Here is a 16792-nt window from a genome sequence, read left to right as displayed (position 1 = left end):
AGCTCCCCCGCCCCACCAATTAGATATGACCATTTCTTTGTTCTACTCACAGCAAAACTTCTTCATCTAGTGGCCTTCATTTCCTCACCTTTAATTTACTCTTTAACCCACCCTAATCCTAAACAATCCCCTGAAACTCAATTGTCAAGGTCACTAATGACTACCCAGCGCCTAACTCCATTGCCCTCATCTTAGTACAGTAACCTCTTTAGGAACATTAGACCGAGCAGGCCACTCTCTTCTACCTGAAGTAGGTGTCTTCTCTCGTCCTCTACTTGTTCTCCTGGTTTTCCTCCTCCCTCTGATTTCCTCCATTGATTTGTTTTGTCTCTTCATGTGTCTTCTAAAACGTGAGCGCCTGAGGACTTGTACCAGGACTGCTTTCTCTCCTCACTGTTTTCTCACCTACTCCCAAGGCTTTTACGTCAATAACCTCAGATATGCAGATGACACCACCCTTATGGCAGAAAGTGAGGAAGAACTAAAGAGCCTCTTGATTAAAGTGAAAAAGTTGGCTTAAAGCTCAACATTCAGAAAACTAAGATCATGGCATCTGGTCCCAGCACTTCATGGCAAATAGATGGGGAAATAGTGGAAACAGTGGCTGACTTTATTTTCTTGGGCTCCAAAATCACTGCAGATGGTGACTGCAGCCATGAAATTAAAAGACGCTTACTCCTTGGAAGGAAAGTTATGACGAACCTAGACAGCCTATTAAAAAGAAGAGACATTATTTTGCCAACAAAGGTCCGTCTAGTCAAGGCTACGATTTTTCCAGTGGTCATGTATGGATGTGAGAGTTGGACTATAAAGCAAGCTGAGTGCCGAAAAATTGATGCTTCTGAACTGTGGTGTCGGAGAAGACTCCTGAGAGTCCCTTGGACTGCAAGGAGATCCAACCAGTCCATTTTAAAGGAGATCAGTCCTGGGTGTTCATTGGAAGGACTGATGCTGAAGCTGAAACTCCAGTACTTTGGCCACCTCATGCGAAGAGTTGACTCATTGGAAAAGACCCTGATGCTGAGAGCGATTGGGGGCAGGAGGAGAAGGGGACGACAGAGGATGGGATGGTTGGATGGCATCACCGACTCGATGGACATGGGTTTGGGTGGACTCCGGGAGTTGGCGATGGACAGGGAGGCCTGGGTGCTGCAGTTCATGGGGTCGCAAAGAGTCGGACACGACTGAGCGACTGAACTGAACTGAATGATGTTAAATCTCAAATTTAAATCCTAACCCTCTTCTGTAAATATCCAACTATCTATTTGATATTTCACTTGGATGTCTGATACATTTAAAATAAACAGATACCTGATTCACAAATTTCCTGGCCCTCTCCCTACGAGACTTAAATCTTTGTTCAAATTCGTACTCCTCTGAAGATTTCTGTCACAAAGAATACGTGGACAATTTTTTTTTTCTTCTCCTACAGGGGCAGCCTTGCTCTTCCATTCTATTACAGCAGCCTAAGTATGTATGTGCTAAGTCACTTCAGTCGTGTCTGACTCTTTCGACCCTATGGACAGTAACCCACCAGGCTCTGTCCATTGGATTCTCCAGGCAAGAATACTGGAGTGGGCTGCCATGTCCTCCTCCAGGAGACCTTCCCAACCCAGGGATTGAACCTACGTATCTTACATATCCTACCCTGGCAGGTGCGTTCTTTACCACTCGCACCACCTTATTTTGTGAAGCGTATAGTTGGAATTAATTATTTTCTGAATAAAAACGCCCTATATACAGTGAGGGTTCTGAATGACACCTGGATCCAATGGCTAGATTAAAGCAGTAACATCAACAGATAAGGCAGGCAAGATCTCAGCACCATATTAAGCTCGAGGATGTATTCTACAATTTCTAAGAGGAAGCCAGAATACTAATTCTTTAGATATTCCCAGATTACGTGAATTTTGTTCTTATCAGGCATCAAATACAACAAAAAATAAATCACTGTGAAAATGTTGGCAATCAAACAGGCATTTTCCTGAGCAATGCATAAATAATAGAAAAGTATGCAGCACCCTAAAAGCATTACTTTTTTGAATAAATTCACCTCGAGATTACCAAAAACACCAATCATAAGCTTGCTGGTCCAATGCTTATTTAAATGGGGAGTGGTACGAGAGCCACTTTCAAAGACTATCCTTAATAATCTTTAAATTCTGACATTCAAGCTTTAGCATAGCGTTCTCCTACGCTGAATAGAGCTGACCTGAGTGACCAGTGGCTTCCCAGGTGGCTCAGCAGTAAAGAATCCACCTGCCAATGCAGGAGACGCAGGAGACTCTAATTTGATCCCTGGGTCAGAAGATCCCCTGGAAGAGGACATGGCAACCCACTCCAGTATTCTTGCCCGGAGAATCCCGTGAACAGAGGAGCCTGCTGGGCTACTGTTCACAGGGGCATAAAGAATTGAACATGACTAAGCACACACGAGTGACCAATAACACACTGCAGAAGCGTGTGACCTCTGCGGCTACGCCACTGTAAGACACTGCGGCTTCTACCCTGGTCTCTTGGATTGCTTACTGTGGAGCCAGCCTCTGGGCTACAAGGACACTCAGGCCACTCAGGTCACCTTATGGAAAGGTCCACATTTGGGTCCCAGGATGGCCTTTCTGTAAGGTTACCTGAGTGTCCTTACAATGATTACCAACTTGCCAGCCAGATGAGTGAGTGAATGACCCCGGAAGCAGATCCTCTAGCCCTACTCAGCATTTGTTGCTCATGTAGACAGAGAATAAGCAAAATACACAGATTCTTTCACCTTACTGTAATCCATAACAGAAATTCCTCCTAACCACCCCCTTGAATAACTAGCAAATGAGCCATCCTTGTCAGATTTTTCCCAATTATCTTAACCATGGGACCACTTCTGTTAAAGCCCAAACCAGTAGGATTTCCAAACTGAAGGACTGGCTAATCAGACTGAAGCAGAAAGCTGTTTATCCTCTTCCAGTATCTGCTTTGTAACTTTTGAAGTAAAAAAAACTGTTCTGGAGCTTGAACGAGAGTTGTTATTATGATTTAAAATGCATGTTCTAGAATGCTACCTTTTGATGAAGACACAAATTAGTTTACCACAGTAGTATATATATTTGCCCATCTAACAAGCTGTATTTGCGAAATTTGGGTTTCTGTGGACTACAGTTTGAAAAGCTAAACAAGAAACTGGTCACAGTGATTACACTGTTACCTGTGTTAATCACACAGTGATCGCCTCTGTGGAGGGGACATGTATAACTAAGAGACAGGGATGAAAAGTCAAAGTGTGAGTCGCTCAGTAATGTCCGATTCTTTGTGACCCCATGGACTACAGCCCACCAGACTCCTCTGTGCAGGAAATTCTCCAGACAAGAATATTGGAGTGGGTTGCCATTCCTTTTCCAGGGTGTCTTGCCAACCCAGGGACTGAAGCAGGGTCTCCTGCATTGCAGGCAGGTTCTTTTCCGTCTAAGCCACCAGGGAAGAGACAGGGGTAGCATATTTATTTTCATTTTGTTTTCTCTTGCAGTTTTTGATATGTATACTGCACGCCGGTAATATCTGCTCAAGAATATAAACCTTTAAGTCTCTTTTCCTGACAAAACTACATTTTTTAATGTTTAAAATAAGAGAAACCTAAAACAACTTCAGTACTTATTCAAAATCATGCTCATTACTTTTTAAATTCAACCAAGTAAGACATTATCTCAGTATCTTATTAGTGCCTACATTTGAAGCAAATTACATGTTACAATGCTAAAAACAGCCAAGATGATATGACAAGAAACAATCTGGCTTTGATAACATAAAAGCAGAATATGATTTTTTTAAACCATGTATGTAGATCAGCCTTAGAAAACAATAAAAAGAAAACTGGCGTTGTTATATCAATCCCAGACAAACTAGACCTTCATGCAAAAAGCACTTTCAGAATAAAAAGTGCAATACTTCATAACAGTAAGTCACTAAGCAGATATAACTATTACACATTTCTATCCATTTACTAGGCTTCCCTGATGGCTCAGCAGGGCAAGAATCTGCTGGCAACGCATGAGACACAGGAGATGTGGGTTCGATCCCTGGGTCTAGAAGATCCCCTGGAGAAGGAAATGGCAACCCACTCCAGTATTCTTGTCTAAAAAATCCCATGGACAGGGAAGTTCGGAGGGCTGCAGTCTAAAGGGTTGCAAAGCGTCAGACATGACTGAGCAACTAGGCACGGTGTCTATATATATTCATCTACCAGCACTGCCTCAAATAAATAAAGCAAAAGCTGAGAGAATACAAGAGGAAATATCTACAGTGGTAAATGGGGTATTTTAATACACCCTTGTTTGTGTAATTGATACAAGCAAACAGAAGGTCACTTATGATCCTGAAGACTTGAAATACGGGATTAACAAGCAAGATCCAATGTAAATATATAGAACACCACATTCAATAGCTATAGAGAAAAAATGATATACTGGGGCCACAGTGCAGATCTCAAATTTTAAAGGTCTGAAATCACAGACCTTTGAAACACTGAGACTGTTCTCTGATGACACTGTTACATTGTTAGAGTCCTCTGATGACATATCATGTTGTTAGAAATAAAAAACATTCAAAAATTCTGTTAAAACAGAAAATCTAGACTAGATTTTCTAGTCTAGAAAAACAACTAGAAAATCTCCATGTGTTCAGAAATTGAGAAATATAATACATTCAACTTATCCAAATGTTAAAGTAGATACCAGTGAAAATTAGAAACCATTTTAAAGTGAATTATAAAAGTACTACATACTAAAATTTGAGTAATGTAGCTAGCTAAAACAGTACTTAGAGGGAAATGCTTAGCCTTAAATGCATATATTTAAAAGGGAGAAATGCTGAAAAGTAGTGATCTACAAGAAGTTAGCAAAAGAACAAAAAAGTAAGTCCCAAAAAGTAGAAGGAAGGAAATAAAGAGCGGAAATCAATGCAATAGAGAACAAATGTATAATAAAAAAAAGGAATCGGCAAGATTCAAAATTTGGTTCCTTTGAGTGACTACTAAATTCCCAGGGAGACGGAATGAGGAAAAACAGAAGGGAGTTTTAGCCTATAACAGATACAAGAAGATAATTCTTTACTGCAACCATTAAATGGATACTAATATTTATTATAAATAATTTTATGCTAGTAAATTAAAAAGTTTAGATGAAAAAGACAACTTCTTAGGGGGGAAACTACCAAAATAATCAACAGAAAATCTAAGAAGGTTAAAAATTAAAAATCAAAGTAGTAATTAAAAATCTTTCTACAAAGAAAATTACCAGCCCAGATGGCTTCTCGGCCAGATTCTCACAGAAATTTAATGGAACAATTCAGTCGTACTTAAACTTTTTCAGAATAGAAAACGAGGGTCAGCTCATTTTATAAGGCTAGTATGAGATAACCGCTGATTTCAAATCCTGACAAGGACAATATAGGCCACCTCACTGATATAAAACTATTAACAGAATATCAAACTGAATCCAGAAATACATAAAAAGAGTAATACTGTAAAACCAAATTAGGTTTATCTCAGAAATCAGGTTAGGTTTTAAGATTTTAAATAATATATAATTCAATGTATTAACATAGCGAAGGAGAAAAGCCATACGGTAATGAAAAGCTGCAACAACAAAAAAGCATTAAACTCAAACAAAGAGAACAAAACACAAAATTCTTAGTAAACCAGGTACAGAAGGGAACTTCTTTAAATATGATAAAGGTTTTCACAAAAACAAAACGAAACGAACTTTCAGCAGACTTGGAGTGAAATGCTGAAAGCTTTCTCTTGAAGACCAGGAACCAGAAGGGCAGGAGCTCTGGGATGACGGCAGCGTTGTGCGTCTTGACCTGAGGAATAACTTCATGTGTGTTTACAGTAACATGTAAAGTTCTTCATGGTATTTTTATATACACCTTGAAATATATATTAAAGATAAAAAAGAAAGAAATATTTGGAAATAAAAGGCTAACCTAGCCTATCACTCAAGCTTGGCAACTCCGTAGGTCCTCACCTCCCCACCACCACCCAGTTACCATTACTTTCAAACCAATTAACATTTATTGGGCTTACAAGACATGGTACAAAGTGGCAACATGTAACATGAACCTTAAAAATGTCTAAGATGAAACCTTATTTATAACTCCAGTGCAATCATTCCATTATAAGGAAAAAGACAAAGAGAAAAAAATCCATGTGTTAAGACATTCACTGCCTACATGATAATAAAATAGAAAACCTAAACTCCAGGAAACAATTAAGAAAAATAATTTTTACAATGGGATTATACAGTCAATAAAAACAAGATTTATCAAATATTCCAAGAAGTGAATATAACCTAATTTTTAAAAAATTAGATATATACACATGTTTACACTGTAACAGGGGGAAAAAGTTGTAGGCACAAAGAAGAAAGTGAAAGAGGGAAGAAGAGAGGGACAGAGGGTAATGAAAGCGGGAGGGAAGGGCTGGGAGAGACGAAAACTAAACTGGTTTTCTTCACATGCTGAGCCTATGAATGTCACCTGTACTTCTGTGTTTCCTGAATTTTCTTTACTGACTACAGAAAACTTTAGTAATGGGGTACATAAGAACTGAAGAAAATAATCACAAACCTAAATAAAGTATCCTAAATATTTTTAAAAGTTCCTTCAAAGGGTAACTTTAAAATTTCAACTTTTATCTCAGTACCATTTTATTCAGATAAATTATTATTTAACATTTAAATTGTGTTAAGTCTATCATATGCTAGTTACTTAGCATAGAGAGAACTTCTAATCATAGTTAGTATTTAAAATAATATAACTTAAAAATAATAATTAGATTTCCAAAGATATATCATCTCCAATTTTCTAGCTAGAAAGTGAAAAGTGAAAGTGAAGTCACTCAGTTGTGTCCAGCTCTTTGCGACCCCATGGACTGTAGCCTACGAGGCTCCTCCATCCACGGAATTTTCCAGGCACGAGTACTGGAGAGAGTTGCTGTTTCCTTCTCCAGAGGATCTTCCCCACCCAGGGATCAAAGCCGGGTCTCCTGTATTGCAAGAAGACGCTTTTACCATCTGAGCCACCAGGGAAGTTCCCTTGGGCCTTCCCTTGTGGCTCAGCTGGTAAAGAATCCGCCTGCAATGTGGGAGACCTGGGTTCAATCCCTGAGTGGGGAAGATGCCCTGGAGAAAGGCTGCTACCCACTCCAGTATTCTGACCTAGAGAATTCCATGTACAGTCCACGGGGTCACAAAGATCAGAAATGACTGAGTGACTTTCTAGCTAGCTGCTGCTGCTGCTAAGTCGCTTCAGTCATGTCCAACTCTGTGCAACCCTTTAGACGGCAGCCCACCAGGCTCCCCCGTCCCTGGGATTCTCCAGGCAAGAACACTGGAGTGGGTTACCATTTCCTTCTCCAATGCACAAAAGTGAAAAGTGAAAGAGAAGTCGCTCAGTCGTGTCCTACTCTTCAGGACCCCATGGACTGCAGCCCACCAGGCTCCTCCGTCCATTGGATTTTCCAGGCAAGAGTACTGGAGTGGGGTGCCATTGCCTTCTCCAGACTTTCTAGCTAATAAAATCAAGTCTTTAAATGACCTTCAGAACTCCCCTTGGTCTACCCTGCCCACACCTACCCTCTGACCTGCCCTGCCACACACACCCCCCACCCCCGCTTCGGCCACGGCCTCCCACATGCTGCTCTTCCAACATGCCAAGGACATTTCCACGTTAGAAACTGCTGCTTGCTCTACCCGAACATTTTCTTCCAGATAGTTCCATGGCTTAATCCACTTCACTCAGAAAAGGGCTTCTCAAAAAGCCTTTTCTCACCAAACTACCTTAAGTATTACAGTATCCTGTTACTTTTTAATCCCCTGAATCTATCTTATTCTGCTTCAAAACCTGTTAGCTACCTGACGTGTGTGTGTGTGTGACTGAGTGTGCACCCATGAATAACGTCTATGCCCCTCGCTGATATTTAAGCTCAGAAAGCACAGCTCCATTTTGTTTACCATTGTGTCACATTACCTGCCAATAGCAGGCTTTCAAAAATACTTGTTGAAAGAACAAAAGATGGTAACTGGTTTTAGTTTTGCTGAGAAAATAATGATGGAACACTACTAGAATTCAGTAAAGCTTTCAAATGAATTCATTCTCAATCACAAGAGCATTACACGCATACTTTGGTGGTAGGAGTCCAACGTTCATAGTTCAGGGTTCAGTAACAGGAAGGAATGGGGACTTCTTATGTTTCTCTGCCCCTTCCCATAGCCTTCCTTCCTCTCATTCATCCATAAATGGTTAGTGTGTACCACTAAGTCAGAGAGTATTCTACATATTAAGAACACACAGACAATTAAGACAAGTTAATGCATGAGACATATAAACATAATAACCATAGAATGTGGCATGTAACAGAGTTCTGTGAAGTTGTAACATAACAGAGGAAGTACTCCAGCTTTTAGGGGCAGGTGTTCAGGGAAGTTTCAACAGTGATGACATTCAACAAATACTTGCAAAATCAAATAACAAAAGATATACTTCATTTTACTTTACATATGAAATGAGAGTATTAAGTCTGAAAGTGCTACAGTAATTTGCTACCATGAGATAAGCTCGCTTGAGAGCGAAACCAAAACAAGAGGAATGCCAGAGCAGAAGCAGAGAAACTGAGCCAAGTCCTTGATGATTTCAGACTGGATGAAGCCCCAGCTGAAGTTCAAGGACAAGATCTAATCATGCCCTTTACTGTGTAGCCAGTCTGAATTTGGTTTTCTGTCACTTGCAATATAAGTATACAGATGAATCTCAGTGAATTCTTTGAAAAACCAAAGCATTTGTTTTTTCAGTGTACAGGGGCACTATTGGTATTCTGGAAGGGACAATTCTTGTTTTGCGGGCAAACATCACAGGACACTTGGTATATCTCATCTCTACCAGACCCAAAGATTTCCAAACACCACTCATCTTCAAGAAGAACCACAGATCTATTCCCTGTTAGTTGCTACCTGTATCCATTTCTCCCAGTGCATGCGTAAATGTTCTTAACAACAACCTTAAAAGAACTGGGATATACCACTCAAATATACTAATTTTATAAAGTAATCAATTTTAATTAGTCATTCATGACTATCTAAATGACTGATTCAGTCCTAAGCACAGCTTATATCTGCTCTTGAGATAAGCAGTGCTTTAAGAATGCTACTACTATCTGAAAATTCTCATTCATTTACGCTTACTTCTCCATACAGTATTATCAATATATGTTGGTTATCTTCCCTGTAGCCATTCATCTAATTTCTTCCTAGACTGAAATGCTAGATATTGGTTTTTCTAGTCCCCTTGCAACTAGGGCATAAGTAATAAGGCCAAAATGAAATCTGATACAGGCTTTCTGCGAAAGGTTTACTTGCTTCATCAAGAGATGAGAGGGCAAACTTCCTCCATCTTTGGTGGTTGTGTCTGAATGTGATGCCTGGAGCAGAAAGAGAAACATGCAACTATGAAACGATAAACCTGAGCACAAAGGTCGCCACACTACAGATAGAGATGGAAAGCACTTGGATTCAATCTAGAGGGGAAGCCAGTCTGAGCATGAACCCAAACGGGAGGGCAGAGTTTAGAGGAAACGGAAACACAGAACCTCTGTGCGGACTGAGGACTGAGCAAAGCCAAGCTTATGCACAAACTGCCCTTTAAACTAATCCTACCTATGCCCTTGCCAATTACCTGAGCTAATACGCTTCTTCTGTTTTTAAATTCTATTTGCATCCTAACTGATACAGGAAAAGGCTATGTTTAGGGAAAGAGCAAAATCGAGACACTGCAAGGAATGTAAAGAAACTTTCAGAGACATGAGAGAATCTGGAACTATAAAGCCAAGAAACAAGAAATCAGATCATTTCATTTCTATGGAGTATATTTCAGAAGCAGTCTAAGAAAACCATGGATGATTGAGATAAGGCCGTTAGCTTTGGTAATTAGATCATCAAGATGACTTTTTAAAAAGCAATTTCGGTGCTGCAATGGTAAGGGAAGTCAGAGTGCAAAGGAAAGAATAATTTACACTTTTAAGAACTCCATAATGCACCAAACCCTTGGAAAGACATGTAACGTGTGTTAAACTCCGTCTATTACAACTCTGTGAGGTAAGTATAACATTCTGTGGTGTCCTTAGTCGCTCAGTCTTGTCCGACTCTTTGCGACCCCATGGACTATAGCCCACCAAGCTCCTCTGTCCATGCTGATTCTCCAACAAGAATACTGCATTGGGTTGCCATGTCCTCCTCGTATAACATTCTACTTTACAGACAAAGAATACAGCCTGAGTAGTAAGTTGCCCACAGCCACACAGATAGTAACTGGTTTCAGTAGACTTCAAAATCACATCTTTGAAGCTTAAAAGTAAATGTTCTTCCTACTATACCCCTTCATAGATCACAGACTCGTCGTGGTGAAGGGGCTTGTGTAACTCAGTGAAGCCATGGGCCATGCTGTGCAGGGCCAGCCAAGACAGACGGGTCCTGGTGAAGAGTTCCGACAAAACGTGGCCCACTGGAGGAGGGAACGGCAAACCACTCCAGCAGTCCTGCCACGAGAACCCCACGAACAGCATGAGGCAGAAAAATAAGACACCAAAGATGAGCACCACAATCAAAAGGTGTCCAATGTCCTCCTGGGGAAGAGTGGAGGGCAGTCGTTAGTTCCAGAAAGAATGAAGTGGCTGGACCAAAGCGGCTATGACGCTCAGTTGTGTGGATGTGTCTGATGGTTAAAGTCAAGTCCGACACTGTAAAGAGCAATATTGCATGCGAACCGGGAATGTCAGGTCCATGAATCAAGGCAAATCGGATGTGGTGAAGCAGGAGATGGCAAGAATGAACATCTTAGGAATCACTGAACTAATATGGATGGGAATGGGCGAATTTAATTCAGATGACTGTTATATCTACTACTGTGGGCTAGAATCCCTTAGGAGAAAGGGAGTAGCCCATAATAGTCAACAAGAGTTCTAAATGCAGTACTTGGGTGCAACCTCAGAAAAAAGAAAAAAAAACAACAAAATAATCTCAGTTCATTTCCAAGGCAAACTGTTCAATATCAGTGTTATCTTAAGTCTATGCCCCAACCACTAATGCCAAAGAAGCTGAAGTTGAACAGTTCTATGAAGTAGAACTGCTGTAGTTCTCGAACTACACCTTCTAGAACAAACACCAAAAAAAGATGTCCTTTTCATCACAGGGGATTGGAATACAAAATAGGAAGCCAAGAGACACCCGGAATAATAGGTAAGTTTTGCCTTGGAGTGCAAAAGCAGGGCAAAGGCTAACGGAGTTTTGTCAAAAGAACACGCTGGTCGTAGCAAACACCCTTTTCCAACAACCAAGAGACAACTATACACATGGACATCACCGGATGGTCAATACCAAAATCAGATTATGTTCTTTGCAGCTGAAGATGGAAAAGCTCTATACAGACAGCAAAAACAAGACCTGGAGCTGACTGTGGCTCAGGTCGTGAGCTCCTAATAGCAAAATTCAGGTTTAAAGTGAAGAACGTAGGGAAAACGACTAGGTCATTTAGATACGACCTAAATTAAATCCCTTATGATTGCACAGTGGAGGTGACAAATGGATTCAAGAGATGAGATCTGGTAGAGAAAGTGTCTACCAGATTCATAAAACTGAAAGAGGTTCATATATGAGTTTATTGAAAAAGATTCATATGTTTTATATGAGTTTATATACGAGGTTCATCACTGGAAAGAGGTTCATAACTTTGTATAGGAGGCAGTGACCAAACTACTCCAAGAAAAAGAAATGCAAGAAGGTTAAGTGATTGTCTGAGGAGACTTTACAAAGAGCTGAGGAAAGGAGAGAAGTGAAAGGCAAGGGAGAAAGGGAAAGATATACTCAACTGAGTGCAGAGATCCAGAGAATACCAAGAAGAGATAAGAAACCCTTCTTAAGTGAACAATGCAAAGAAATAGAAGAAAACAACACAATGGGAAAGACTAGAGATCTCTTCAAGAAAACTGGAGACATCAAGGGAACATTTCATGCAAGGATGGACACCATAAAGGACAGAAATGGTAAGCACCTCATAGAAGGAGAAGATATTAAGAAGAGGTGGCAGGAATACACAGAGAACAGAACACCAGTCACTGTGGTCACTCACCCAGAGCCAGACACCCTGGAGTGCGAAGTCAAGGGGGCCTTAGGAAACATTACTACCAACAAAGCTAGTGGAGGTGACGGAATTCCAGTTGAGCTATTTAAAATTCTAAAGGATGATGCTGTTAAAGTGCTGCACTCAATATGTCAACGAATTTGGAAAACTCAGTGGTGGCTACAAGACTGGAAAAGGTCACAGTTTTCATTCCTATCCCAAAGAAAGGTAATGTCAAAGAATGGTCAAACTACCATACACCTGCACTCATTTCACATGCTAACAAGGTTACGCTCAAAATCCTACAAGCTAGGCTTCAAAAGAATGTGAACCTAGAACTTTCAGATGTACACGCTAGGTTTTGAAAAGGCAGAGGAACCAGGGAGCAAACTGCCAACATTTGTTAGATTATAGAGAAATCAACAGAGTTCCAGAAAAACGTCTGCTTCTGCTTCATTGACTGCGCTAAAGCCTTTGAATGTGTGGATCATAACAAACTGTGGAAAATTCTTAAAGAAACAGCAGTACCAGACCACCTTACCTGCCTCCTGAGAAACCTGTATGCAGGTCAAGAAGCAAGTTAGAATCGGACATTGAACAACTGACTGGGAAAGAGTATAATAAAGCTGTATCTTGTCACCCTGCTTATTTAAGTTCTATGCAGAGTACATCATGAGAAACGCTGGGTCGGATGAAGCACAAGGTGGAATCAAGACTGCTGGGATAAATATTAATAACCTCACATATGGAGATGATATCACTCTAAGGGCAGAAAATGAAGAGAAACTAACGAGCCTCTTGGTAAGGGTTAAAGAAGAGCATGACGAAGTTGGCTTGAAACTCAACATTCAGAAAACTAAGATCATGGCATCTGGTCCCATCACTTCATGGGAAATAGATGGGGAAACAGCGGAAACAGTGTCAGACTTTATTTTTTTTGGGCTCCAAAATCACTGTGGATGGTGACTGCAGCCATGGAATTAAAAGATGCTTGCTCCTTGGAAGAAATGCTATGACAAACCTCAACAGCATACTAAAAAGGAGAGACATCACTTTGCTGACAAAAGTACATATAGTCAAAGCTATGGTCTTTCCAGTAGTCACGTATGGATGTGAGAGTTGTGCCATAAAGAATGAGGGACAAAGAATTGAGAATTGTGGTGCTGGAGAAGGCTCTTAAGAGTCCTGGGACTGCAAGAAGATCAACCAATCCTAAAGGAAATCAACCCTGAATATTCACTGGAAGGACTGATGCTGAAGCTGAAGCTCCAACACTTTGGCCACCGGATGCGAAAAGCCAACTCACTGGAAAAGACCCTGATGCTAGGAAAGACTGGAGGCAAAAGGAGAAGGAGGTGGTAGAGGATGAGACGGCTAGGTAGTGTCACCGACTCGATGAACATAAATTTGAGCAAACCCCAGGAGGTAGTCGAGGACAGAGGAGCCTGCCATGCTGCAGTTCATGGTGCTGCAAAGAGCTGGACACACCTGAGCAACTGAACAGCAACTACACCAGCCTCCGAGGGCTAAAGGGTAAAAATACAGTGGCACAGCAGGCTCAAAATCCAGACTGGCTTCTGTGAGCTGCACGGCACACAGCACTGTGTGTGGCAGCCCTGGCAGAGGTATATTTAAGCATGCATGGAGGCTAGGGAGGGCAAGACTTAAAAAGGAGTGATAATGGATAATTACTGAGAAAGAAAGACAAAGAGGGACGACCATGGACACATCTGGAGAAGGTTGCTCTTGAAGAAAAGGAAGGACAATTCCTTCTTTTCAGGTAAGAGTAAATAAAGAAATGATATCAGGATAGAAAAGATTATACCTCAGATGTTTGAGATTTTTCTCAGGAAAGGAAAAGATCAAGTTATTTGCTATAAACACTTTCATGAAGTAAGACCAAAAAAACCCACAATCGACATTATAGATCTGGAAGATAACAGAACACTAACTGGTATGAAAACAATCCAAAATCCTCACACAACTGTCTCTTGTATCCTTCAGGAATCAAGATAGTGATTAGGCCTGTTCAGAAGTGGGCACTAGAAAGATAAATTGACATAAAGTTAAGTATTCTAAGGTATCAATGACGGGCTGGTAAAAACTGATGACCATGGGATCCTGGTGACTAGGGGAGGCAAATGAAAAGAGCAGTAGGCTAATGAATTGAACGAATAGACACAAAGACGGGAGGGTTCCTAAAGACAGGAAGAGGGGAAGAGAGAGAGAGAGAAAACGGGTTCCATAAGTGTGGAAGAGTGCTTGTTTGTGGTCAGACAGGTCTTGACACAATGCCTCAGGCAATGAGCTACTGCCTAGGGCTCAGCACTACCCCGTCAGCTAAAAGCACAGAATTGAGAGACAGACAGCTGCCTGTAAAAACACGCAGTCCTCGGGTGTAGGAAACAAACAGGCTTACCTGCTGGCGCTAGTGGTAAAGAACCCACCTGCCAATGCAGGAGACGTAAGAGATGTGGGTCTGATCCCTAGGTCGGGAAGGTCCTGTGGAGGAGGAAACGGCAACCCAGTCCAGTATTTGTGCCTGGAGAATCCCATGGACAGAGGAGTCTGGCTGTCCACAGGACTGCAAAGAGATGGACGTGACTGAAGCGACTTGGCAGGGCACAGCAACAAACAAGTGAATGAATCTGCCCGTACAGGAATCAAACATTTAAAGCATCTCCTCTCCTTTTAAAAGGAACAATTCTATCTCCAAACTTAAGAAATTCATCAAGAGGATAAAAGTCTACAATAAAGGTTAATTAAGGCAGATGTGTGTCAGGAGGGAGAACGAAAAGTTAAATCTGTCAGGCCAATTGTAACCCACCTGTTAAAAGATTTTTAGCATACAATTCCAATAAGGCAACAACAGTTTGTGCTTTAGAAACTCTGGAAGGCACCTAGCATGGCTTCAAAAAAAGGATATCACTCAGTTTAATTTTAAAAGGTCCACCCATTGCAATCTCAGTGGACACGCTACCATTTATACTCATAACTTCATTTTTTACCATTCTGCTGCTCTTGACACATTATCCAATTACAGGGAAAAAATGGGAAAAATCAGACATGGCAACCTCCACTACCACATCCCTCCTTCAGTTTGCACTTTTTACATCATTAATTCTGACTACTCTTGCCCTAGTAATAAATAAAGAAGAAATGACACTGGCACAACCTAAATTTTGCAGAAAATATCAAGTACAAGAAGGATTGTCAAGTAGTACTAATAACAATTGAGAACCCAAGAAATTTGAGAAGCTTCAAGTATAAAAAGCGCTTTCTCCATTTTAGTCCTTTCCAAATAAAACAAAGGGCTTGGACAACACAAGATTGTGAAGCTTCAATGGACGATTTAGGCTAACAGTGAAAAAAAGAATCACTAAAATCGCTTATCCTTTCTTGGGCTATTACATTTCTTACCTTCATAAAGCCTTCTTTTAAAACCAGGACCACTTCTCAATTCTTTCCCTGGATCTAGTATACATACGTCCCCCCGTCCCCCCTCCCCGCCAAAAGTTTAGAGACCAAAGACGTGCTGTAGTCAGAAAAGGATTAATTTAGATGAAGAACCACTTGCCGTCATTGGCACCGTTCCTCAACTTTGCAGGAGTTTGATGGTCAAATTCCCAAAACCATCGAAGTCTCCTGGGGGGCTGGATCCCCCCGACAAGATGAACAAAATCCACTGGCGTCTGGATAGCAAGCTTTTCTTTGTAAGTCTATGAGCCTGGGAAAGCTTTCCAGACAGTTAAAAGACTTCTCAAGGAAGCAAGAAGGTCGAAACCAGGAAGATGGGGAGGTGACTAAAACAGGCAGACGACCCACCCACCTAACGCGAAGGAGGGACCGCTTGCAAGGGCTGACGCTTCAGCAGGAGGCAGGAAAGGTTGCGGAGGGCGGCCGGCGCTGCGACCCCCGGCCCCTGGGTGGGAATGGAGGGCACGCAAAGTCAGGGGCCGGCCGGAGGCCTGGAGCGGGGCGCGGAGAGGGGGCGGGACGTGGAGACAAGGGAGCGGCAGGGTCCGGCTGAGCACCACCCGGGTCTGAGCCACGGCGGGGCAAAGCCCAGAAAGCTTTGCCCACAGAGGAGACACCGAAGCCTGCGGCTTCACCCACCTGCCAGACGCTCGCCCCGCGGACAGAAGCACGGACGCAGCCCGGGCGCTTCCTCTCCTGCCGGACACAGCCCCTGCCGCCGCCGGAGCTCCGGGACCCGACAGCACAGGGCGGTACCGAAGTAGGCAAAGCGGCGACCGCACTCGAGCAGACGGGGGTGTACATAGGGGGCGCCGGGGGCTCGGGAAGGCAGCTCTGTGCTTGACCTTCCTCACCGGTGCCCAACGGCGCTCCCTGGGAACAGCATCCCGCCTCGGCCCGCTGCGCCCGGGCCTGCGCCCGCGGCTCCCCCCGGCAGCGGCCGGGCTTCCGGCGGCCACACCCCGCCCCCGCGCTACTCGGCCGCCGCCATCTTGTCGGAGGCGGGAAGACCGCACTGCGCAGGCGCGCGCCGAGGCTGCCGGCTCCCCGCGCCGCGCCGCGGGGGACCGTAACGCGCAGGCGCGGGGGCCCACCCCACCCCCACCCGCCGAGGCCGGCTTAGGCAAAGCCGTCTGCTCCGTCGCACGGGTGCTGCCAGGCT

General features: G+C 42.6%; 1 protein-coding gene across 7 annotated transcripts in view; it reads right to left on the bottom strand.

Moving 5' to 3' along the window:
- APC (APC regulator of WNT signaling pathway) overlaps nt 1-16559 on the bottom strand; it is a 123253-nt gene extending 106694 nt beyond the window's left edge. For 4 of the 7 annotated variants that reach the window (XM_061158198.1, XM_061158204.1, XM_061158208.1 and 1 more), the window contains exon 1: nt 16270-16559. In XM_061158198.1, the coding sequence (XP_061014181.1) occupies nt 16270-16434 (165 nt within the window). In that variant the 5' untranslated portion in view covers nt 16435-16559. Of the gene's footprint in view, nt 1-15730; nt 15887-16269 lie in introns of those variants that run through there. The other 3 variants (XM_061158200.1, XM_061158201.1, XM_061158202.1) reach the window with 3 other exon arrangements.
- Nucleotides 16560-16792: the final 233 nt, after the last annotated feature.

The sequence above is a fragment of the Dama dama genome, chromosome 12, assembly GCF_033118175.1.
Source record: "Dama dama isolate Ldn47 chromosome 12, ASM3311817v1, whole genome shotgun sequence".
Taxonomy (NCBI): Eukaryota; Metazoa; Chordata; class Mammalia; order Artiodactyla; family Cervidae; genus Dama; species Dama dama.
This window is presented reverse-complemented; position numbering and strand designations above follow the sequence as displayed.